The sequence below is a fragment of the Rhinopithecus roxellana genome, chromosome 10 (assembly GCF_007565055.1).
Source record: "Rhinopithecus roxellana isolate Shanxi Qingling chromosome 10, ASM756505v1, whole genome shotgun sequence".
Classification (NCBI taxonomy): domain Eukaryota; kingdom Metazoa; phylum Chordata; class Mammalia; order Primates; family Cercopithecidae; genus Rhinopithecus; species Rhinopithecus roxellana.
In genome coordinates this window covers 84,026,214-84,046,701 of record NC_044558.1, presented here as the reverse complement: position 1 = coordinate 84,046,701, position 20,488 = coordinate 84,026,214, and the positions used below count along the sequence as shown (strand labels likewise).

Here is a 20,488-nt window from a genome sequence, read left to right as displayed (position 1 = left end):
TGATGCCCAAGGTTTAAATCCTACTCATAGGAATGGACTCTTGAGCAAGTCTGGGAGCAGATGCTGGAGAGAGGCTGCCTGGAACGACACCCCAAGCCTCCTCCCCTACACCTGCCCAAGGGGCACAAACCTGTTCTTCCAGCCTGCCTCCCAGACCTCTCCCCCACCTGGAGCTCTGACAGATCTCAGTGAATGAAAACAGACATAGTGGAGGGGCAGGCTGCGGGGCAGGCAAAGAAAGGGAGACACTGGCACCCCAGGAAACACACATAGTGGGAATCTGCGTAAGAAACATGTATCTAGGTGCCCTGGGTCTGGGCTTAAGAGACTGGCTAGTCCCTTTGCAGCTCAGGCTCTACCTCAGTCTCCTGATCTGGAGCAAGGGGAAGGAGGAGAGGTACAGTTCTCTGTAGGAGGTCACTGAGTGTAACGGGTGGGTCAGGGGAAAAAGTCAACACTGCTTAATTACCCTATGTCCTCTCTCTGCCCAAAGTCCCTGCAAAAGACCAGTCTTTGGAGAGTGTTTCCCCTTTGTTAGGCCTTGAACAAGGAGATGCTGTTCCCAGATCATGAAAAAAGATCCTTCTCAGTGATGAGAGGTGGGAAGAGGGTGGAAGAAATCCATCCCAAGCTATAAAGTATGTTAGGGAGGAAGACGGGGGAAGGAGCGATTAGTTTCAGCAACTTACTTAATTCCCAGTCCATCCTTTTCTCGAAATATCAGGGGAACCCTGAGAGCTTCTCTCTGTACGTACTCATAGTTGAAATCTGTTTGGATATTTGAATTAAAACAAGTTGGTTAAGTCACGAAGGAGCAAATGAACCGGGATCTGTTGGTTAGGGGAAGAAAACTGATGGACGAAGGGGCAGGGGGTCCAGGAGATGCAGGCACCAGCTGTACAGCGAAAGCTCCTTGGAAAATGATCGGGAAATGGATTAGGCAAAGCCCAAGAGAAGCCATGCCAGCGATCAGCTCCTCTGCCTACTCAGTCAGTCATTCTCAGCACGCCCCACCGGTCCAAACTTGTCAACGAACAGCCCAAAGCCAGCGAGGGTTGGGGAGGAAGACTCAAAAGAGCCCGGCACAAAAAGAGCCCCAGCCATTGCTGAGAAAGAGGGATAGACAGAGACACGCATCCCAAGCCGCACTCAGAAAGTAAAGGGACTGCAAAATTGAAGAATGCCACCTGGGAGGATCTGAAGGCCCAGAGAGGAGGCTGGGAGGAGGGCCCTCATTGTAGCTGAGCATCAGTGAAAATCTTATTGTAATATCCTGCATAGTGAAGGGGAGGGGGGAAAAGCCGGTTTCCCTGGAAACTGTGTATTTGGTGCCAAAATAACTAGGGAACTGGGCACAGCTTTGTTGTCTTAAGAGTGAAATCCTGCTGTAGCCATCACAGTCCTTGCTTCAGCTGGATAACCGGGAGGGAGGCTCCCCAGGGGAAGGCTCTGTAAAGGGGGCATAGCAAGACCCAAGGAAAATTCACGGGCTGTCTCTCCCTCTGGGGTTTTTCTAGTACAGTCCCAAATCCTTACCCAAAGTCCTGGAGGATGAAGGAGGCCTCTAATTTCTTTCCTTCCCCAATTCTGAAACCAGTGAATCTGACCCAACCATACACCCTTGAATATGAAGGTGATGGAGCTTGAGATAAATTCTCACATCCCCCAAATCCGCAGGTAACTAAAGTAATCCACAAGGTAAGAAGGCCTCTCCGACCGTCGGAAGGGAGACAGAAGAGGCCTCAGGCCACTGAAGCTGCTAGCCCAGGGAAACAGTTCACAGGGCAGCCTTGGGGGAGGAGGAGGCCAAGACAACTCCCCTCCGAAGAGAGACAGAGAACAAAACCCAAAGCCGGGGAAAGCCCTGACCTCAGCAGCTCAGCTCCCCAGGGGCTCACAGTGAATGGGGATTCCTAAGGATTTAAAGGAAGAGAAGTTTAAGAAGCTTCTATTTTGAATCTAGGCTAAGGGCTCCTGTTTCTCAGCTCCTCCCTCAAGTTCTGGGGCCAGATCTGAATTAAAGAGCAAAGCCCTGGGCCCTCCCCTTTGAAAGATGCCGGGACAGCAGATCTAAGGATACGCGTTAGCTCTCCCTGCCTGGAATACCGGCCCTCAGACCCACCCACCCAAAGCACCCCATCCCCCAGGGTCAACTTCAACTTCCTCAAATGAGCCTGAGAAAAAGCTCTGAAATCCTGGGCTGAGAATTCCTCCCAAATGACTAGGAAGTTTGCATATTGTTTGCACGTAGGATCCGCCAAACGACTCAACTCAGTAAAAATGGTGGAAGAAAGGAGAGGAATTAAAATTCCACTTATGCAGAGAAAATTTAAATCAGCTGGGACTAGCACCCTGCTCTAGGACCAGGCAGGCTGGGAGAAGTTTCTTCTTCCCTCCCCCAACTACTACCCCTCACCACCAGAGCCCAGTGCCCCAGGAGGCGATGGGCACAAAAGAGAAATCACAAAACTGCAAAGCTGGGAGTCTCTTCTCAGAGCTAACCCCCACAGCCACAGCCACTCAACCAGAACCTGGAGGAGGGAAGCAGGCACTCCAGGTTATCAAAGCTCACTGAGGGATGGAAGGTTTTCCAACAGGCGTGGGGGGAACAAAATAGAAACTTTGTAACTTAAAGGAAACTGAAATATCTGAAAAGGAAAAATGAGTGAAGGGCCTAGGAAGGCTAGGTAGGGCATGTTCAAAACCCCAATCCCGCAGGCAATGCTGGGTTCCTCAACCAGGAGCCACACTGGCTGCAGGCTGGGAAGGCCAGGGCTCTGGAGGCCTCAGAGGCAACCCAAGGCATCACCTTAACATCTGGAGGGTGACCCCCACCACCCTCGTAGTAGGAGAGCCAGGGAGAAACCCAGGCCATGAAGGTCCCCAAATTTCGCTCTAAATTGGGTAGGCCTACGAGGAACAGAGCTCTCCAAGTCTCAGGCCTGGAAGGAGACCCATTTCTTCACTTCAAACTGCCAGGGGACAGGGATATCCCCCAGAAGCCCGAAGGGAAGTCACCCCCCTGACCCCAACTCCTGGCTTCAACCTGTCAAGGCGGTAGCACTAGACAGCTCGGGCCCAGGTGGGGATTCAGGTCAACAGCTTCAGGGCGCATGAGGTCCCTGATCCAATCTGGCAGAGCCCACGGGGGAATGCGGCTCTGCAGACCCCAGGCCTAAGGGGGCATCATCCCGAACATCCGACGCGCCCCGATCACCAGTTCCTCACTGGCAGTCCCCGAGCAGGAATGGGATTCGGAAGGCTTCAGGCCTGGGGGGGCCTAACCCCGATGCCCCAGGGGCGACCCGAACCCAGTTCCAGTCAGGCGGCGGCACCTCAGGCAGCGCAGGGAGCGCGACCGGCTCAGGGAGGGGGAGGACGCCGCGCTCCCGCCCTCCCTCGGTCCGCCTGTCCATCCCCAGGTCCCTCTGTCCGCCGGCCCCCTGGCTCTGCCCACCCTGGGGCTGGTGGTGGGCGCGGGCCGGGCCTAGGCCCATGCCCGGCCCCCCTTACTGCCTGCCCTCCTCCCTCACCACCCCACCCCACCCCCCCAGTGCTCGGCCTCGTTTCGTCACCGGATCCCCTGGAATGGGGGACGCGGGCGCGAAATACGAACCCAGCCACCGGCAGCTCCCTCCCCACGTGCGCTCGGCCCGCAGCGCAGAAGGCGGCCCGGCGAGGGGGCGCCTCACCTTTGCCCTCCATGGCGTGCACGAAGTCCCCCTGGTACAGCTGGCTGCGAAGCTTCTCCTCCAGGCTGAAGCCGCGGACGCTGACGATCTCCTCCACGTCCGACAAGTCCTCGTTCTCGTCGTATCGCTGGCGGTCAATCGGGCGCTGCGAGGACCCAAACCAGAGAGCCCGGGACATTACTGGGGGGACTGGAGGTCGCCTCTCAACCTGGGCCAGCACTAACAGGTGCAGCAGCCGCGCGCCCCCTGCACCCCACCATTGCAACCCAAGCAACTTTGCGCAATTGCCAAAGATGCTGAAAAGCAGGACAAGGAGAGGGGCCCGCACCCCGGGGGTCCAGCTGCGCTCCACACGGGGTACTCCCCCCGGTGTCTTTGGAAGCCATTGAAGGGACATCTGGGGGCCCTCCCCTGCCCCCCGCCCCCGAAATGTGTTGGGCTTTGCCCACTCGGCCGGGAGCCCGGTTATGTAACCCGCGAAGGGGGCTCCGGACACGGGCTGGCGGGGCAAATGTAGGCCCCAGGAGGAGCCGCGGCGGCGCCCGGCTCGGCGGTAACAGCAGCCCCGGCGGCCGCGGCGGCAGAGCCGGGAAGCCGGAACTGGGGGCCGGCAGCGTTTCTAAAGCTGGAGCCGCCCCCGAGCTACCGGGGAAGCTGGAAAGCTGAAATGGAAGGGCTGAGACCCCAGCCGCCCCCGCCGCCCGCCCGCCAGTGCAAGAAGAGGAGGGGGGGGGAGGAGGATCGGGGCTTGGGAGGGGGAGAGGCAGACGGCCCGCCACAAAGCTCGGATCGGAGACCCCAAAACGCACCAGCAGCTGCCTCATCTCCCCACAAGCGCGCGCGCACACTCACTTCCTAAGGAGACTCCCCCACCACTCCCCGCATCCCCCTGCCTCCTCCCTCCACCGCCCAGCGCCCGGCCCCGCAGACCCCCAGATTCCGGGCGAACCCCGAGCCCGCTCAGCCCCCCTCCACGCCTTTCGCCGATACCACCTCCCCACTTAAGTGTCTGAGACTCTAAGCCTCACAAGGGGCTGGAGGAGTAAGCAGCTTGCTTCCTTTTGCATGCAATTTATTATATTTTTTTTCCCGGTCCTCTTGCAAAATACAGAAAAGGAAAGAAAAGGCAGCGAGAAACAACCAAAAAAAAAAAAAAAGATCTATCATATGCCAGATACAGATTTGGAAAAAAAAAAAAAAAAAGCTACACACCAATCTTCTTCCAGAGTCTTTCTCTGCCTCCATTTTTTTAGGAGAGTTCACCAATTAATTGTCAACACTCCTGCCCCCTGCATTTTGGCCGAGGGGGGAAGGAGGGAAGACCAAAGAAAACAAACCAAAAAATAAATAAATAAAGCAAGCCAGAGCCGAGATCTACAAAGTTTTGCACCAACACTTAGGCAGATCCGTTTGCAAAGTCCTAGGAAACCATTTTCAGCAGTTGTGGGGGGGGGAGGCGTCGACGTCATAATCCCCGGAACGTAAACATTGTTGCCGATCGCGCTCGGAGCCCGCGGCCGGGCTAGTGGGGGGGCTGTCGGCCCGGGCTTGGGGGGGTGGGGACGGCGGCCCGAGGAGGTGTGGGGCGGGGAGGGAGCCCGGGAGGCACCGGGCGCCGTTAGCGCCCTGGCATCGCTGTTTTGTTGTTGGGTCACGAGTGCGCCTCTGCACGCAGGCGCCGCCGCCGCCCGGGAGTTGTGTGCAGAGCTGACTTTTGGAGGGCCGAGTTGCAGGCGGCGGGCGCATCCCGGAGATGGCGGGGCAGGGAGGGAGGGAGGGAAGGAGGAGGGGGCGGGGAGGGAGGTGCAGATTTGCACGGCTGGCCTCAGCGGGAGGCGCGGAAGTGCAAGCTGAGCATGCTGGCGTGAAAGCCCCCGGGGCCTGGCACCCCCAAAAACGACCCCCCACCTCCGTTCCTGCCCCTATTGCCCAGGGCTACCCCTCTTCCTCTTCTTTCATCCACCCCTCCCCCAACATTACCTGTGTGGCCGACTCAAATTCATAGCATTTTGTATATATAATTGTTTTCTTTATTTGCTTTTCTGTTGCATGTCTTTTTCGTGAGGGGTGATCCTCTGCAGATCCCCCCATTTGCGGACCTGCCATCTGGAGGAGGCATTTGTGGGGCTCAGAAAGAAATTAGCTCGGCTCCATACCTATAAGGACTGCCTAACTTTTAAACTCCCGGCACTCAAAGATGTGGACACATACACGTACAGGAAATACAGCCAGACCAGAGCCTTTGCAGACCGCAGCTGACCGGAAGACGTTGCCTTTCATTCATTCATTCTGCACGCCTCTGTGGAGTCCTTTACTAGGCGACCAGCCCTGAGACAGAAGTTGGACATTTTTTAAAGGTTCTTGCGCTCGGCAAGGGGAGCAGATAGATACTCAGGAGCGAAAGACGAAGAGAATTGGATCTGGCGCCTCCTAACGCAGCCCGCACAGGAGCGAAGGGTAAGCCCTTGTTGGCCATTCATAGGAGAAAAGTCGGTGGAAAGGTGCATGGTGCTCTGGGATGGGTGGGGGGAACTCTGGTGCCCCTTGATTAATCCTATAGGGCTTCTTAGCGGAGGTATCGGCACCCTCCATACATGGGTGTCATTAGGTGCCTGTCCACTTACTAATGTTTTTGACTACCCCGGCACTGGTCCTGGGTTGCCTTGTCCTCACTTCATGAGCAACAGTCAGGTGGACTTGGCTTGAGAAAAGCTGGCCCTAAACATTCCTCCAGCCCCAGCTGCGGCGCCCTGCTAGGCCTGATCTTGGGGGTAAAGATGCTGATAAAATGACATGGCAAGAGGGTGACGATAAAGGGACATTGTAGATAGTAGGCTTTGAGCCTGACATTTTATTTCTGCCATTAAATCTGTGGGATAGTTGGGGCAGGTCATTTTGCACATGGGAAAACTGAAGCTTAGAGAAATTATGAATCTGAATGATTGCCGTGCTCCCATATGGTCCCCAGGCTATCAGACAGACCTGTGGGGAGGACGTGGCTTCCCCACCGGGAGAGAGGATGTCACTGTCAGCATCGTATTGGCCATCCTAAGAGACAGCTTCCCCCTCACTCACCTTAAAAGTTTCCTATCCTATCTGTCTGTAGTCTTTCCCACCCACCCCCAAAGGCTACTCTTTGAAGTTTGTTTTCATTCATGTTCACTAGCTGTAAAAATCTTTTAAGCAGGGATGAGGCTGGGAAACATCAAAATTTGTTTCCCAACTGAAATCGCCCACATTGGCTACTGCATCCAATCAGTAGCCCTTAGTGTGAGTGCTGCGGGTTCTGCCTTCAGTCCATCCAGAACCATGGACCATTTTATTTGTTCCTGTCTGTCTCACAAGAACCCTTTAAGGGAAATCGTCTTGTTCATTCCTATCTTGCAAAGGAGGAAATTAGGACTAAGAAAAGCAAAGCCACTCACCCAGGATCACAAAGCATGTATGTGCCGCTGCCAGGGCTCACACTGGAGCCTGGCTTGGCCGTCACGTGCTCGTTTCTTTTTTAGTAACTCACCAGCCTCACTACTGCCCCATAATGAAATAAACATGTTCAAAAGAGGCTGCATGGGCTGGAGAGTGATGCAAAGTGAATTAAGTGTAATAAAGCAAAAAAAAAAATATATATATATATATATATATATATATATATATATATATAGAATGCTTGATCTAATTAATTCTTTTTTCTCCCTGAGGCCCTTCTTTCTCTCCAAGTGGCCTCATGGTGGCCTCAAAAGCTGGCATCAGAAAAAGGTCCAATGGCAGCCACCTTAATGTAAAAAGTTGTTACAGTTAAGTCATCTATCACCTCCATGAGGAGTTCCTGGTCTGTCAGAGTGGGAAGGGGCTGGGTAGTCACCTAATTTAATCCCCTCCCTTTACAAACCTCGAGGAAACCACAAATACAAGAAAAGAATGGGCCAGCCGGGGGTTTGTTCCCCTTGGCCTCCCACAGAATGCCTGTCCTGCCACCAGGTCCTAAGTGGCCACTCAATAAATGTTGGGCCCTTGATGAATCACCTTCCCCCTCGATATTTGCATTTTCTCTTTATCAGTAATTGGCAGATGAAAGGCTTTGTCCTCCAGTTGAAAGAATTCCAAGCATTTGCTCAAAGCGGGGGAGGAGGTTATTTTGGACCAAAGGGGGAAGGGCCAAGACCCTAGAGCTCCCAGTGTTGGCTAATTGTCCCAGAGAAGTGGAGAATAGGTGAGGGAAGAGAGAAGGTGAAGGTGCTTATCCCAGAGATGTACTTTTTTTTTGCAGGAAAACACCAGGCCGGTTGTATTGGAAACACAATAATGATTTCCTGGACCCTCCTGCTCGATCTTACAAAAGGCCCAGTCAAATCCTGCCTGAGTTACCCCCATTCATTCTTCATTCATCAAAGGCTGATTGAGCAACTCTGTGCCCAAAGACAGAGTGGCTAGAGAAAACAAGATGCAGCTCCAATTGGGGCATGCTCGGGGCTGGCTAGGATGATGGACCTGCAGCTTCCCAAGGAAAGGGCGGACACTGGATGGAGCTCTCAGAAACCAGAATCTTGTTAAGAAATTGAAGTTGTTCTCATTTTCATATATGATTATCATAGCTCCTGATTTTTCTTTTTTTTTTTTTTCTGAGAGAGAGGGTCTTGCTCTGTTGCCCAGGCTGGAGTGCAGTGACACAATCTCAGCTCACTGCAACCTCCAGCTCCTGGACTCAAGCAATGCTTTCACCTTAGCCTCCCAAGTAGCTGAGACTACAGGAGTGCACCACCATGCCCAGCTAATTTTTGTATTCTTGGTAGACAGGGTTTTGCCGTGTTGCCCAGGCTGGTCTCCAACTCCTAGGCTCAAGCGATCCTCCCGCCTCGGCCTCCCAAACCGCTGAGATTACAGCTGTGAGCCACCACACCTGGCCCTGTTCTGTTTTAATTTAGGGATATCAAATCATTCCATATCAGCATATATAACTACCTTATTCTTTTTAATGATTTCATAGCATTTCATTGGGCAGATACATGATGCAAGAATGATTTCATTAGTTCCCTAACTTTTAGATGGTTTTCAGTCTTTTTCTATTGCAAACAGAGCTATAAGGGATTGCAGCTTTGTGCTTGAGTCTGTCAGTAGAATATGTATCTGAAAGTGAATGTCCGCGTCTCAGGATTCCTACCCTATCACCAATTATTTGTCCTTGAGAAGTTTATTTGTAAGATCTGAGCAGGTGGGACAACCTCAAATCCAACTGGTATCCCCAGGAGTCTACGCAGTGCCATGCTCTTGGCAGGCACTCAGAGAGAGTGGTTTAAGGGCTAACACTGCAAGTGTTCACACTGTAACCAGATGGCCTCTTCTAGGAAACCTTTGCTGATATCCTTGGCCCCCTTTCTCCATGAACCCTTCATTCATTCCACAAACGTTGTGGAAGGTTGATTAGGGGGAGCCTGCATCGAATCAGCCCCTTAGGTGTATATAGCCTGGTAGGTCAGTTAAAACAAATTCCGGAAAGCACTCTAAGGCTGCGCTGTCTGATGGGATACACTAGCTACATACAGCTACTTAAATTTAATTAAAATAAAATGTAAAATTCAGCTCCTTAATCCCAGTACCTACATTTGAAAGGGCTAGAAGTGACAGCACTGAACGGTGCAGACATAGAATATCCCTATCATTGGCCGGGCGCGGTGGCTCATGCCTGTAATCCCAGCACTTTGGGAGGCTGAGGCAGGTGGATCACCCGAGGTCAGGAGTTCAAGACCAGCCTGGCCAACATGATGAAACCCCCCGTCTATATTAAAAATACAAAAATTAGGCCGGGCGCGGTGGCTCAAGCCTGTAATCCCAGCACTTTGGGAGGCCGAGACGGGTGGATCGCGAGGTCAGGAGATCGAGACCAACCTAGCTAACACGGCGAAACCCCGTCTCTACTAAGAAATACAAAAAACTAGCCGGGCGAGTTGGCGGGTGCCTGTAGTCCCAGCTACTTGGGAGGCTGAGGCAGGAGAATGGCGTGAACCCGGGAGGCGGAGCTTGCAGTGAGCTGAGATCCGGCCACTGCACTCCAGCCTGGGCGACAGAGCGAGACTCCGTCTCAAAACAAAAAAAAAAAAAAAAAATTAGACGAGCACAGTGGTGTGCACCTGTAATCCCAGCAACTCAGGAGGCTGAGGCAGGAGAATTGCTTGAACCCAGGAGCCAGAAGTTGCAATGAGCTGAGATTGCACCACGGCACTCAAGCCCGGGCGACAGGGGGATTCTGTCTCAGAAAAAAGAAAAGGAAAAAAAAAGAAAATCTTGAATATCTCTGTCATCTTCTATGAGACAGCCCTGAAGGGAGGCTTAGCATAGTGGGCAACCCTGTAGGCTCTGGATTCCTGTAAGCTCTGGGTTCGAATCCTATCGTTATTACCTAGCTATAAAATTTGGCCAAGCAACTTAACCTGTCTTTGAGCCTCAGCCATAAAGGTGGGGAATTACAGCCCCTCATGGAGATTTGGCAAGGATTCAAAGGTACTGCAAATGTGAGGCGCTTTGCACAAAGTCATAGTAATATTCTAAAAAATCTAGAGTGAAGCCAGGCGCAGTGGCTCATGCCTATAATCCCAGAACTTTGGAAGGCCAAAGCAGACAGATCACCTGAGCTCAGGAGTTCGAGACCAGCTTGGGCAACATGATAAAACCCTGTCTTTACTAAAAATACAAAAATTAGCTGGGCATGGTGGCGCACGCCTGTAGTCCCAGCTTCCCAGGACGTGAGGCATAAGAATTGCTTGAACCCAGGAGGCAGAGGTTGCACTGAGCCAAGATCATGTTATTGCACTCCAGCCTGGTGACATCCCAAGACTCCGTCTCCAAACCAAAGCAAAACAAGATGCAGAATACTAATAATACTAAGTTGTGCTGACCGCGTAGGCAAACCAAAAGGGATATATCTGTATCTACAGATATATCCTACATGCATTTAGTTTGTTTTTGAGACAGAGCCTCACTATAACACCCAGGCTGGAGTGCAAGGGCACAATCTCGGCTCACTGCAACCTCCACCTCCCGGGTTCAAGCAATTCTCCTGCCTCAGCCTCCCAAGTAGCTGGGACTACAAGTGCGTGCCACCATGCCTGGCTAATTTTTGGGTTTTTAGTAGAGACAGGGTTTCACCATACTGGCCAGGCAGGTCTCAAACTCCTGACCTCAGGTGATCCACCCACCTCAGCCTCCCAAACTGCTGGGACTATAGGTGTGAGCCACTACTCCCGGCCCATACATTCTTTAGTATGCACAGAAATTCCTTTGGAAAGATCAAAAAATGAGAAAAAAATGAGAAAACTGGGAAAAGAGAAGAAAGCCTATTCTTTGGTAAAGTGACATTTTTACCATATGTGTACATGAATGGTGCCTGATTTTAAACCTTATTGACTTAATCTCATTTTAGATGCTGTAGTACCTCTTGATTTTGTACTGCAGAGATGTATTACCTACTCAAAAATGAATTCCATTCTATTCCTTTTTTTAAGTCTATAAGATTCAAAATCAGGCAAATCTAAACCAAAACTAAATAAATATTCTTTTTTTTTTTTTTTTTTTTTTGAGACCGGGTCTCGCTCTGTCACCCAGGCTCTGGTGTGCAGTGGTGCAATCACAGCTTACTGTTGCCTCCACCTCCCACACTCAGGCAGTGTTCCCACCTCAGACTCCCAAGTAGCTGGGACTTGCAGGCATGCAAGACCAGGCCCAGCTAATTGGGGTATTTTTTGTAGGGACACTGTTTTGCCATGTTACCCAGGCTGTTCTCAAACTCCTGAGCTCAAGTGATCTGCCCCTCAGCCTCCCAAAGTGGAGGATTACAGGCTACATATTTTTCAGCTATAGATACATAAGTCGCAAAACAGGAATAAAAGCAAGAAATGATTAACACAAAATGCTGCAAAAGACCATTCAGGAAAGGAATGTGAACAGAGACACTAGTGACTTTCTGTTTCTTAATCCACCTGCTGGGCATCTGAGACTGTTCCTTAAAGTATAGTTAAATATTTTTCAGATTCTATTGTATTTATGAAATATTCCACAATTTTTTCTTTTTCTTTTTTTTTTCTTTTTTTTTTTTTTTGCGATGGAGTCTTGCTCTGTCGCCCAGGCTGGAGTGCAGTGACATGATCTCAGCTCACTGCAACCTCTGCCTCCCGGGTTCAAGCGATTCTCCTGCCTCAGCCTCCTGAGTAGCTGGGACTACAGGCACAGGCCGCCACACCCAGCTAGTTTTTGTATTTTTTTGTAGAGACAGGGTTTTGCCATGTTGGTCAGGCTGGTCTCAAACTCCTGAGCTCAAGTGATCAAGTGATCTGCCCGCCTCGGCCTCCCAAAGTGCTGGGATTATGGGCGTGAGGCACTGCGCCTGACCTTATTTTCTTTTTTTTTTTTTTTTTTTTGAGACGGAGTCTTGCTCTGTCCCCCAGGCTGGAGTGCAGTGGCGCCACCTCGGCTCACTGCAACCTCCGCCTCCCAGATTCGTGCCATTTTCCTGCCTCAGCCGCCGCCGGAGTAGCTGGGACTATAGGCATCCGTCATCACGCCTAGCTAATTTTTTTTGTATTTTTAGTAGAGACGGGGTTTCACTGTGTTAGCCAGGATGGTCTCAATCTCCTGATCTCGTGATCCGCCCGCCTCGGCCTCCCAAAGTGCTGGGATTCGCGCGGCCACTTCTTGTATTAGTGTATCACAGAAATATACACACCAGCCGGGCGCTCTGGCTCACGCATGTAATCCCACCACTTTGGAAGGCCAAGATGGGCAGATCATTTGAGGTCAGGAGTTGGAGACTAGCCTGGCCAACATGGTGAAACCCTGTCTCTACTAAAAATACAAAAATTAGCCAGGCATGGTGACACGCGCCTGTAATCCCAGCTACTCGGGAGGCTGAGGCAGGAGAATTGCTTGAACCCAGGAGGCAGAGATTGCAGTGAGCCAAAATCATGCCACTGCACTCCAGCATTGGGTGACTGAGCAAGGCTCCATCTCAAAAAAAGGAAAAAGAAAGAGAGAAATATACACATCGTCTCTCATCTTGCTTTTCACTGACTATAATCTTGGACACCTTTCCATGTGCTATCTGTAGAACTGCCATTCTAAAGTATTATTTAGGCTGGGCGCAGTGGCTCACACCTGTAATCCCAACACTTTGGGAGGCTGAGGCAGGTGGATCACCTGAGGTCAGGAGTTGGAGACCAACCTGGCCAACATGGTGAAATCCCGTCTCTACTAAAAATACCAAAAATTAGCCTGGCATTGTGGCATGCGCCTGTAATCCCAGCTACTCAGGAGGTTAAGACAGGAGAATCGCTTGAACCCAGGAGGCAGAAGTTGCAGTGATCCAAGATTATGCCATTACACCCCAGCCTGGGCAACAAGAGGGAAACTTCATCTCAAAAGAAAAAGAAAAAGAAAAAAGTATTATTTAAGTGCTACATAAATCTGAGAGTTGTGATAGAAAGTTCAAGATTGGGCCGGGCGCGGTGGCTCAAGCCTGTAATCCCAGCACTTTGGGAGGCCGAGACGGCCGGATCACGAGGTCAGGAGATCGAGACCATCCTGGCTAACCCGGTGAAACCCCATCTCTACTAAAAAAAACACAAAAAACTAGCCGGGCGAGGTGGCGGGCGCCTGTAGTCCCAGCTACTCGGGAGGCTGAGGCAGGAGAATGGCGTAAACCCGGAAGGCGGAGCTTACAGTGAGCTGAGATCCGGCCACTGCACTCCAACCTGGGCGACAGAGCGAGACTGTCTCAAAAAAAAAAAAAAAATCACAGAATAAAGTGTATATTATGACCCATTTATGTCAAAACAAGCTATTTATAGTGATATTTGTATATATATGTGTGGCCCCCCCTAAAAAAAAAGGATAAGAAAGACGGAGACTGGGCGCGGTGGCTCACTCCTGTAATCCTAGCACTTTGGGAGGCCGAGGCAGGTGGATCACCTGAGGTCAGGAGTTCAAGACCAGTCTGGCCAACATGGTGAAACCCCGTCTCTACTAAACATACAAAAATTAGCTGGGCGTAGTGGCGCTCGCCTGTAATCTCAACTACTTGGGGGGCTGAGGAAGGAGAATCCCTTGAACCTGGAAGGTGGAAGTTGCAATGAGCCAAGATCATGCCACTGCACTCAGCCTGCCGGATGGGAGCAAGACTCCATCTCAAAAAACGAGAAAGGCTTGGAATGGCGGGGCAAACCATTACCTTTGATCCCCTCACAGGAGGGGAGAAAATTTTAAGGGGGTTATATTTATATATTATTTGTGTCTTTAACAACCATTCTGACCTTTTACATTTATCACATATTTCAAACATAATGAAAGGTGTATAAAATAAAGAGGGCCTAGTGCGGTGGCTCACACATGTAATCCTAACATTTTGGGAGTCTCAGGCGAGCAGATCGCCTGAGATCAGAGGTTCGAGACCAGCCTGGCCACCATGGCAAAGCCCTGTCTCTACTAAAAATACACAAATTGGCCGGGTGTAGTTACATCTGTAATCCCAGCTACTCAGGGGACTGAGGCAGGAGAATCACTTGAACTGAGGAGGTAGAGGTTGCAGTGACCCGAGGTGGTGGCACTGCACTTCAGCCTGGGTGACAGAGTGAAACTCCCTCTCAAAAAAATTTTTAATTAGTTAAATAAAATAAATAAATACTCGTGTATCCAGCATCCAGTGTTGGCAAATGTTACAGATTTGCCATATTTGTATGACTTTTACAATTTAACACAAATATTCTTTTTTGTTCGTTTGTTTTTGAGACGGAGTGCAGCGGCTGGATCCCGATTCACTGCAACCTCCGCCTCCTGTCAAGTGATTCTCCTGCCTCAGCCTCCTCCTGCCTCAGCCTCTGGAGTAGCTGGGATTACAGGTGTGCACCACCACGCCCACCTAATTTTTTATATTTAGTAGAGACGGGGTTTCACCATGTTAGCCAGGCTGATCTCGAACTCCCAACCTCAGGTAATCCACCTACCTCCATCTCCCAAAGTGCTGGGATTACAGGCGTGAGCCACTGCGCCCAGCCACTAAAACAAATATTCTTATTTGTTTTAATCTGGGAAGACAACAGACCATACTATTTCTGTTAAAGTGATTGGGGTCTCCAGGCCAGGCGCAGTGGCTCACGCCTGTAATCCCAGCACTTTGGGAGGCCAAGGTGGGTGGATCACCTGAAGTCAGGAGTTCAAGACCAGCCTGGCCAACATGGTGAAACCCTGTCTCTACCAAAAAAAAAAAAAATACAAAAATACAAAAATACAAAAAAAATTAGCTGGGCATGGTGGCGGGTGCCTGTAATCCCAGCTACTTTGGGAGGCCGAGACAGGAGAATCCCTTGAACCCGGGAAGTGGAGGTTGCAGTGAGCTGAGATCGTGCCATTGCACTCCAGCCTGGGTGACAAGAGTGAAACTCTGTCTCAAAAAAAAAAAAAAAACAAAAAACAAAAAACAAAAAACGTGATTGGGGTCTCCAAAGACCTTTTCTTTTTATTCCTCATTCTTTTGTGGATTGAGTAAAAAGACTAAGGAAGACCAAAATGTATGCATATAGCCTGTCAGGCCTTGGCCATGTGGGGAAGACTTCAGTTTCTCTCTAGAATTCTTCATTTTATTTATTTGTTTAGATACTTACTCTGTCGCCCAGGCTGGAATGCAATGCCATGATCTCGGCTTACTGCAACCTCCACCTGCCAGGTACAAGCTATTCTCCTGTCTTGGCCTCCCGAGTAGCTGGGATTACAGGTGCCCACCACCATGCCTGGCTAATTTTTGTATTTTTAGTAGAGACGGGGTTTCACCATGTTGGCCTGGCTGGTCTCGAACTCCCGACCTCAGGTGATCCACCTTCCGCGGCCTCCCAAAGTGCTGGGACTACAGGTATGAGCCACCGCGTCCAGCAAATTCTTCATTTTATAATCTCTGTCTTCCACTGTAAGGGTTGGAAGGAACACTGGATATAACAGGTGAGTTAATTAAGGGGTTGATGCCAGGAAGAGTCATGAAAGTTGATTCTTTAAAAACTTGTCTCTTTGGGGCGGGCGCGGTGGCTCACGCCTGTAATCCCAGCACTTTGGGAGGCTGAAGCGGGTGGATCACCTGCAGTCAGAAGTTTGAGACCAGCCTGGCCAATATGGTGAAACCCCATCTTTACTATAAATACAAAAATTAACCGGGCATGGTGTCACGTGCCTGTAATCACAGCTACTAACGGGGCTGAGGCAGGAGGATCGCTTGTACCCAAGAGGAGGAGGTTGTGGTGAGCGGAGATCACGCCACTGCACTCCAGCCTGGGCAACAGAGCGAGACTCCATCTCAAAAAAAAAGAAAAGAAAAAGAAAAAAATTGTCTCTTTGGATTGATGGACAAGTACTTTAACCAATGGAAATAAAAATCCTAGCATTACTTCATCATGCTCAATTGTCATTGGTTGACAATCCCTGAGGGAGGGCTCAGAGGGCTGGCAGTTAACCCTTTCAGGGAAAATCAGGCCTTTTGCATTTATTGTATTTGAAAGTTGAAGTAGCAACAGATAAAAAGCCTACAAAAGTCCCCGGACTTTCAAATACCACCTTTCAGTCTTAGTCCAGAAAGCAGGATTTCGCCCCACAAAGGAATAGTCAGGGACAAATTTCCTGGAGAAAAGTTTCGAACTTTTAGAATGGGGAATCCGCTGACCTTGCTAAGTGAGAAGGTTGATTCACTTTTTGTGCTGTTGGAACAGAGACCAGTGTTGGAGATGATTCCATTAATCTTGCAAAGTGATCAGTCACTGGGAGGATTGAATTGCATTTCCTGCCTAAAGATGTAGAGACAGATGACCTTTGCTGCAGCCCTCAGACCCCCAATTCACAGCTGGGGAGAGGATGTGTCAGCCTTTACTTTCAGGTCTCACCCTGCCCTTTGTTCAAAATTCAAACTCTTTTGTGTTTAGGCTGCTGCTGGGGTTTTTGTAGTTGTTGATGCTGCTGATTTTTTTTTATAACCGCCCACATCCTGCAACTTCTGAGAAACAAACTCTATTTGGTAGAAGATAAAATCTGAAGGTGCCTCAGAGAGGGAACCGGAATAGACAGGGAATTTTGAGAGGCTACTGGGCCTTTAGGCTTTAATTACTGCCCCCCTCCTCTTTCCTGGACTCCCTAAATGCTGCAGGCTGAACTGGATGGAGCCAGAAGTCCAGCAAAATGGATAACAATGCTTTGTGTTTATATGGCTCTACTACAAAAAAGCTTTTACACACATTACCTCATGGAAGAGGCACTGCTAAAGTAGAAGTATTTACATAAATGAACATTCGAAGTTCCTAAACGTAGTCAGCTGCATGACCTTGGACAAAGTGCCCAAACTTGAGTCTCAGTTTTCTCATCTGTAAAATGGGGTCGCGTGAAAGTTACCAGAGGGTCAAGGCACAGTGGCTCATGCCTGTAATCCCAGCACTTTGGGAGGCAGAGGCAGGCAGATCACCTGAGGTCAGGAGTTTGAGACCAGCTTGGCCAACATGGGGAAGCCCCGTCTCTACTAAAAATATAAAACTTAGCTGGGCATGGTGGTGCATGCCTGCAATCCCAGCTACTTGGGAGGCGGAGGCAAGAGAATTGCTGGAACCTGGGAGGTAGAGGTTGCAGAGCCCAGATTGTGCCACTGCACTCCAGCCTGGGTGACAGAGCGAGACTACGTCTCAAAAAAAAAAAAGAAAAATAGGCCTGGCGAGGTGTCTCATGTTTGTAATTCCAGCACTTTGAGAGGCCAAGGCAGGCGGATCACCTGAGGTCGGGAGTTCAAGACTAGCCTGACCAACATGGAGAAACCCCCGTCTCTACTAAAAATACAAAGTTAGGCCGGGCGCGGTGGCTCAAGCCTGTAATCCCAGCATTTTGGGAGGCCGAGGCGGGTGGATCACGAGGTCAGGAGATCGAGACCCTCCTGGCTAACACGGTGAAACCCCGTCTCTACTAAAAATACAAAAAACTAGCCGGGCGCGGTGGCGGGCGCCTGTAGTCCCAGCTACTCGGAGGCTGAGGCGGGAGAATGGCGGGAACCCGGGAGGCGGAGCTTGCAGTGAGCCGAGATCGCGCCACTGCACTCCAGCCTGGGCAACAGAGCGAGACTCCGTCTCAAAGAAAAAAAAATACAAAGTTGGCCGGGCGCGGTGGCTCAAGCCTGTAATCCCAGCACTTTGGGAGGCAGAGGCAGGCAGATCACCTGAGGTCAGGAGTTTGAGACCAGCTTGGCCAACATGGGGAAGCCCCGTCTCTACTAAAAATATAAAACTTAGCTGGGCGTGGTGGTGCATGCCTGCAATCCCAGCTACTTGGGAGGCAGAGGCAAGAGAATTGCTGGAACCTGGGAGGTAGAGGTTGCAGAGCCCAGATCATGCCACTGCACTCCAGCCTGGGTGACAGAGCGAGACTACGTCTCAAAAAAAAAAGAAAAATAGGCCTGGCGAGGTGTCTCATGTTTGTAATTCCAGCACTTTGAGAGGCCAAGGCGGGCGGATCACCTGAGGTCGGGAGTTCAAGACTAGCCTGACCAACATGGAGAAACCCCGTCTCTACTAAAAATACAAAGTTAGCCGGGCATCGTGGCGCATGCCTGTAATCCCAGCTACTTGGGAGGCTGAGGCAGAAGAATCCCTTGAACCCAGGAGGCGAAGGTTGCAGTGAGCCAAAATCGCACCATTACACTCCAGCCTGAGCAACAAGAGCAAAACTCCATCTCAAAAAATAATAATCATAATAATAAAGTTACCCAACAATTGAATGAGTCAATGTTCTATAACAGGACTCAATAAATGGTGTGCCTTAATTAAAATTAGGTTGACCTCTGGGCTCCAGAACCATGACAGCTAGCTGTGGATTGGGCAGATTCAGCTTTTCCCCAAGGGGTACGTCTTGGGGAAGGCTGCCTGCAATGGATGGGATTGGGTCCCCTTGCTTCTACATCCTGTCCCTCACCAGACTCCAAAGTCTGACCGTGCTGAACTATTTTGAGTTCTTTGACTAAACCTGCTCTTTCCTCCTCTAGACCTTTGCCTATGCCGATCTGTTTCCCCAGCCCTTCTTCCCTCCTCTTTCTCCTGGAATCTGCTTTCCTCTCTCTCTTTCCTGCCCCCTCCCAGTAATTACCACATCATCTTACTGTTGCCTGTGCCCTCACCAGACTGTAAGTCCTAGGAGGGCAGTACCTGGTCTGTCTCATTCATGGATGTTGCTCTAGCAGAATGCCTGCATGTCCTCTAAAATTACTTGTGGGTTTTTTGTTATTGTTGTTGTTGTTGTTTTTGAGACAGAGTCTCACTCTGTCGCCCAGGATGGAGTGCAGTGGCACAATCTCGGCTCACTGCAACCTCTGCCTTGCCTCTGGGGTTCAAGCGATCTTCCTGCCTCAGCCTCCCAAGTAGCTGGAATTACAGGCACCTGCCACCACACCCAGCTAATATTTGTATTTTTAGTAGAGACGGGGTTTTGCCATGTTGGCCAGGCTGGAAAACATAGTTGTTGAATGGAAACCCAGCACCCCATTTCCTCCTCCCCAAGTCCCAAAACTACTCACCCTTCTGGAAATCTCGGAATAACTGCTGAAATTTTCTCTTTTACTGGATAACCAAATGCTAACACCCTTTACAGATGGTGTCCATGGCTTTTAACCCTCCTTGAAATGACATTCATTAATCCCACAACTATTTATAGAGTGCCTCCTTGATTCACACCAAAGCAACCTTAGGCAGGCACTGTGGCTCATACCTGTACATTTTGGGAGGTCAAGGCGGGTGGATCCCTTGAACCCAGAGTTAGAGACCAGCCTGGGCAACATAGTGAAACCCCATCTCTACAAAACAAAAACAAAACACAGCAGCCTTGGTAGGAAACCCTACTCTTCATCCTGCGGCACCTATTCACGGCAGAGAGTGGGACGATCACCCTGGTGAGGCTGAGATGCTCTGAGATGAAGACGTTGGCTCTTATCCCCAGCCTGAAGAGAGAAAATTCTGAGATGGCTCCCTTACAAATTGAGAGCAGGTGAATATACAAAATTCTTTCTCATTCAGAACACCTCTCACAACTGTAATAGAATACTCACGGGTCCACAGTCTGACACCACTCACTTAATAAAAAGAAAAGTCCCCGTCTAATCCCAGCACTATGGGAGGCCAAGGCAGGAGGCTCACTTGAGAGCCCAGAAGTTTGAGACCAGCCTCGGCAACATAATTAGGCCCTGTCTCTATTTAAAAAAAAAAAAAAAAAAAAAAGTCATCTTTGAGGAGACTTAACTTTGTCTGTCCTCTTCACTGTTTATTTTCAGGTCCTAGGACCCAGCTTATAAAACATACTCAACAAATGTTTGTTGAATGAATAAATGAATTCCTCAACCTCCAAAACTATGTATATTTTCAGCTTAATCAACTAATCCTTAAAGTGTACCTCTTTGAACAAGATACCGGCTGGGTGCGGTGCTTCACGCCTTTAATCCCAGCACTTCGGGAGGCCAAGGCGGGCAGATCACCTGAAGTCAGGAGTTTGAGACCGGCCTTGCCAACATGGTAAAACCCTATCTCTACTAAAAATACAAAAATTAGCTGGACGTTGTGGTGGGCACCTGTAGTCCCAGCTACTCAGGAGGCTGAAGCAGGAGAATTGCTTGAACCCACAGCAGGAGAATTGCTTGAACCCAGAAGGGGGAGGTTGCAGCGAGCCAAGATCGCACGGCTGCACTCCAGCGCGGGTGACAGAGTGAAACTGTGTCTCAAAAAAAAAAAAAGGTCCTGGCGCACTGGCTCACACCTGTA

General features: G+C 50.2%; 1 protein-coding gene across 9 annotated transcripts in view; it reads right to left on the bottom strand.

The window, feature by feature from the left end:
• The window catches only part of KDM2B (lysine demethylase 2B), a 159,031-nt gene extending 153,233 nt beyond the window's left edge, over positions 1 to 5,798 (bottom strand). The window contains exons 1-3 of one of the 9 annotated variants that reach the window (XM_030939005.1): positions 5,673 to 5,798; positions 3,693 to 3,837; positions 690 to 768 (exon numbers count right to left, since the gene is read on the bottom strand). In XM_030939005.1, the coding sequence (XP_030794865.1) occupies positions 690 to 768; positions 3,693 to 3,837; positions 5,673 to 5,798 (350 nt within the window). Of the gene's footprint in view, positions 1 to 689; positions 769 to 3,692; positions 4,369 to 4,501; positions 4,537 to 4,904; positions 5,338 to 5,672 lie in introns of those variants that run through there. The other 8 variants (XM_030938999.1, XM_030938998.1, XM_030939000.1 and 5 more) reach the window with 8 other exon arrangements.
• Between the last annotated feature and the right edge of the window lie 14,690 nt (positions 5,799 to 20,488).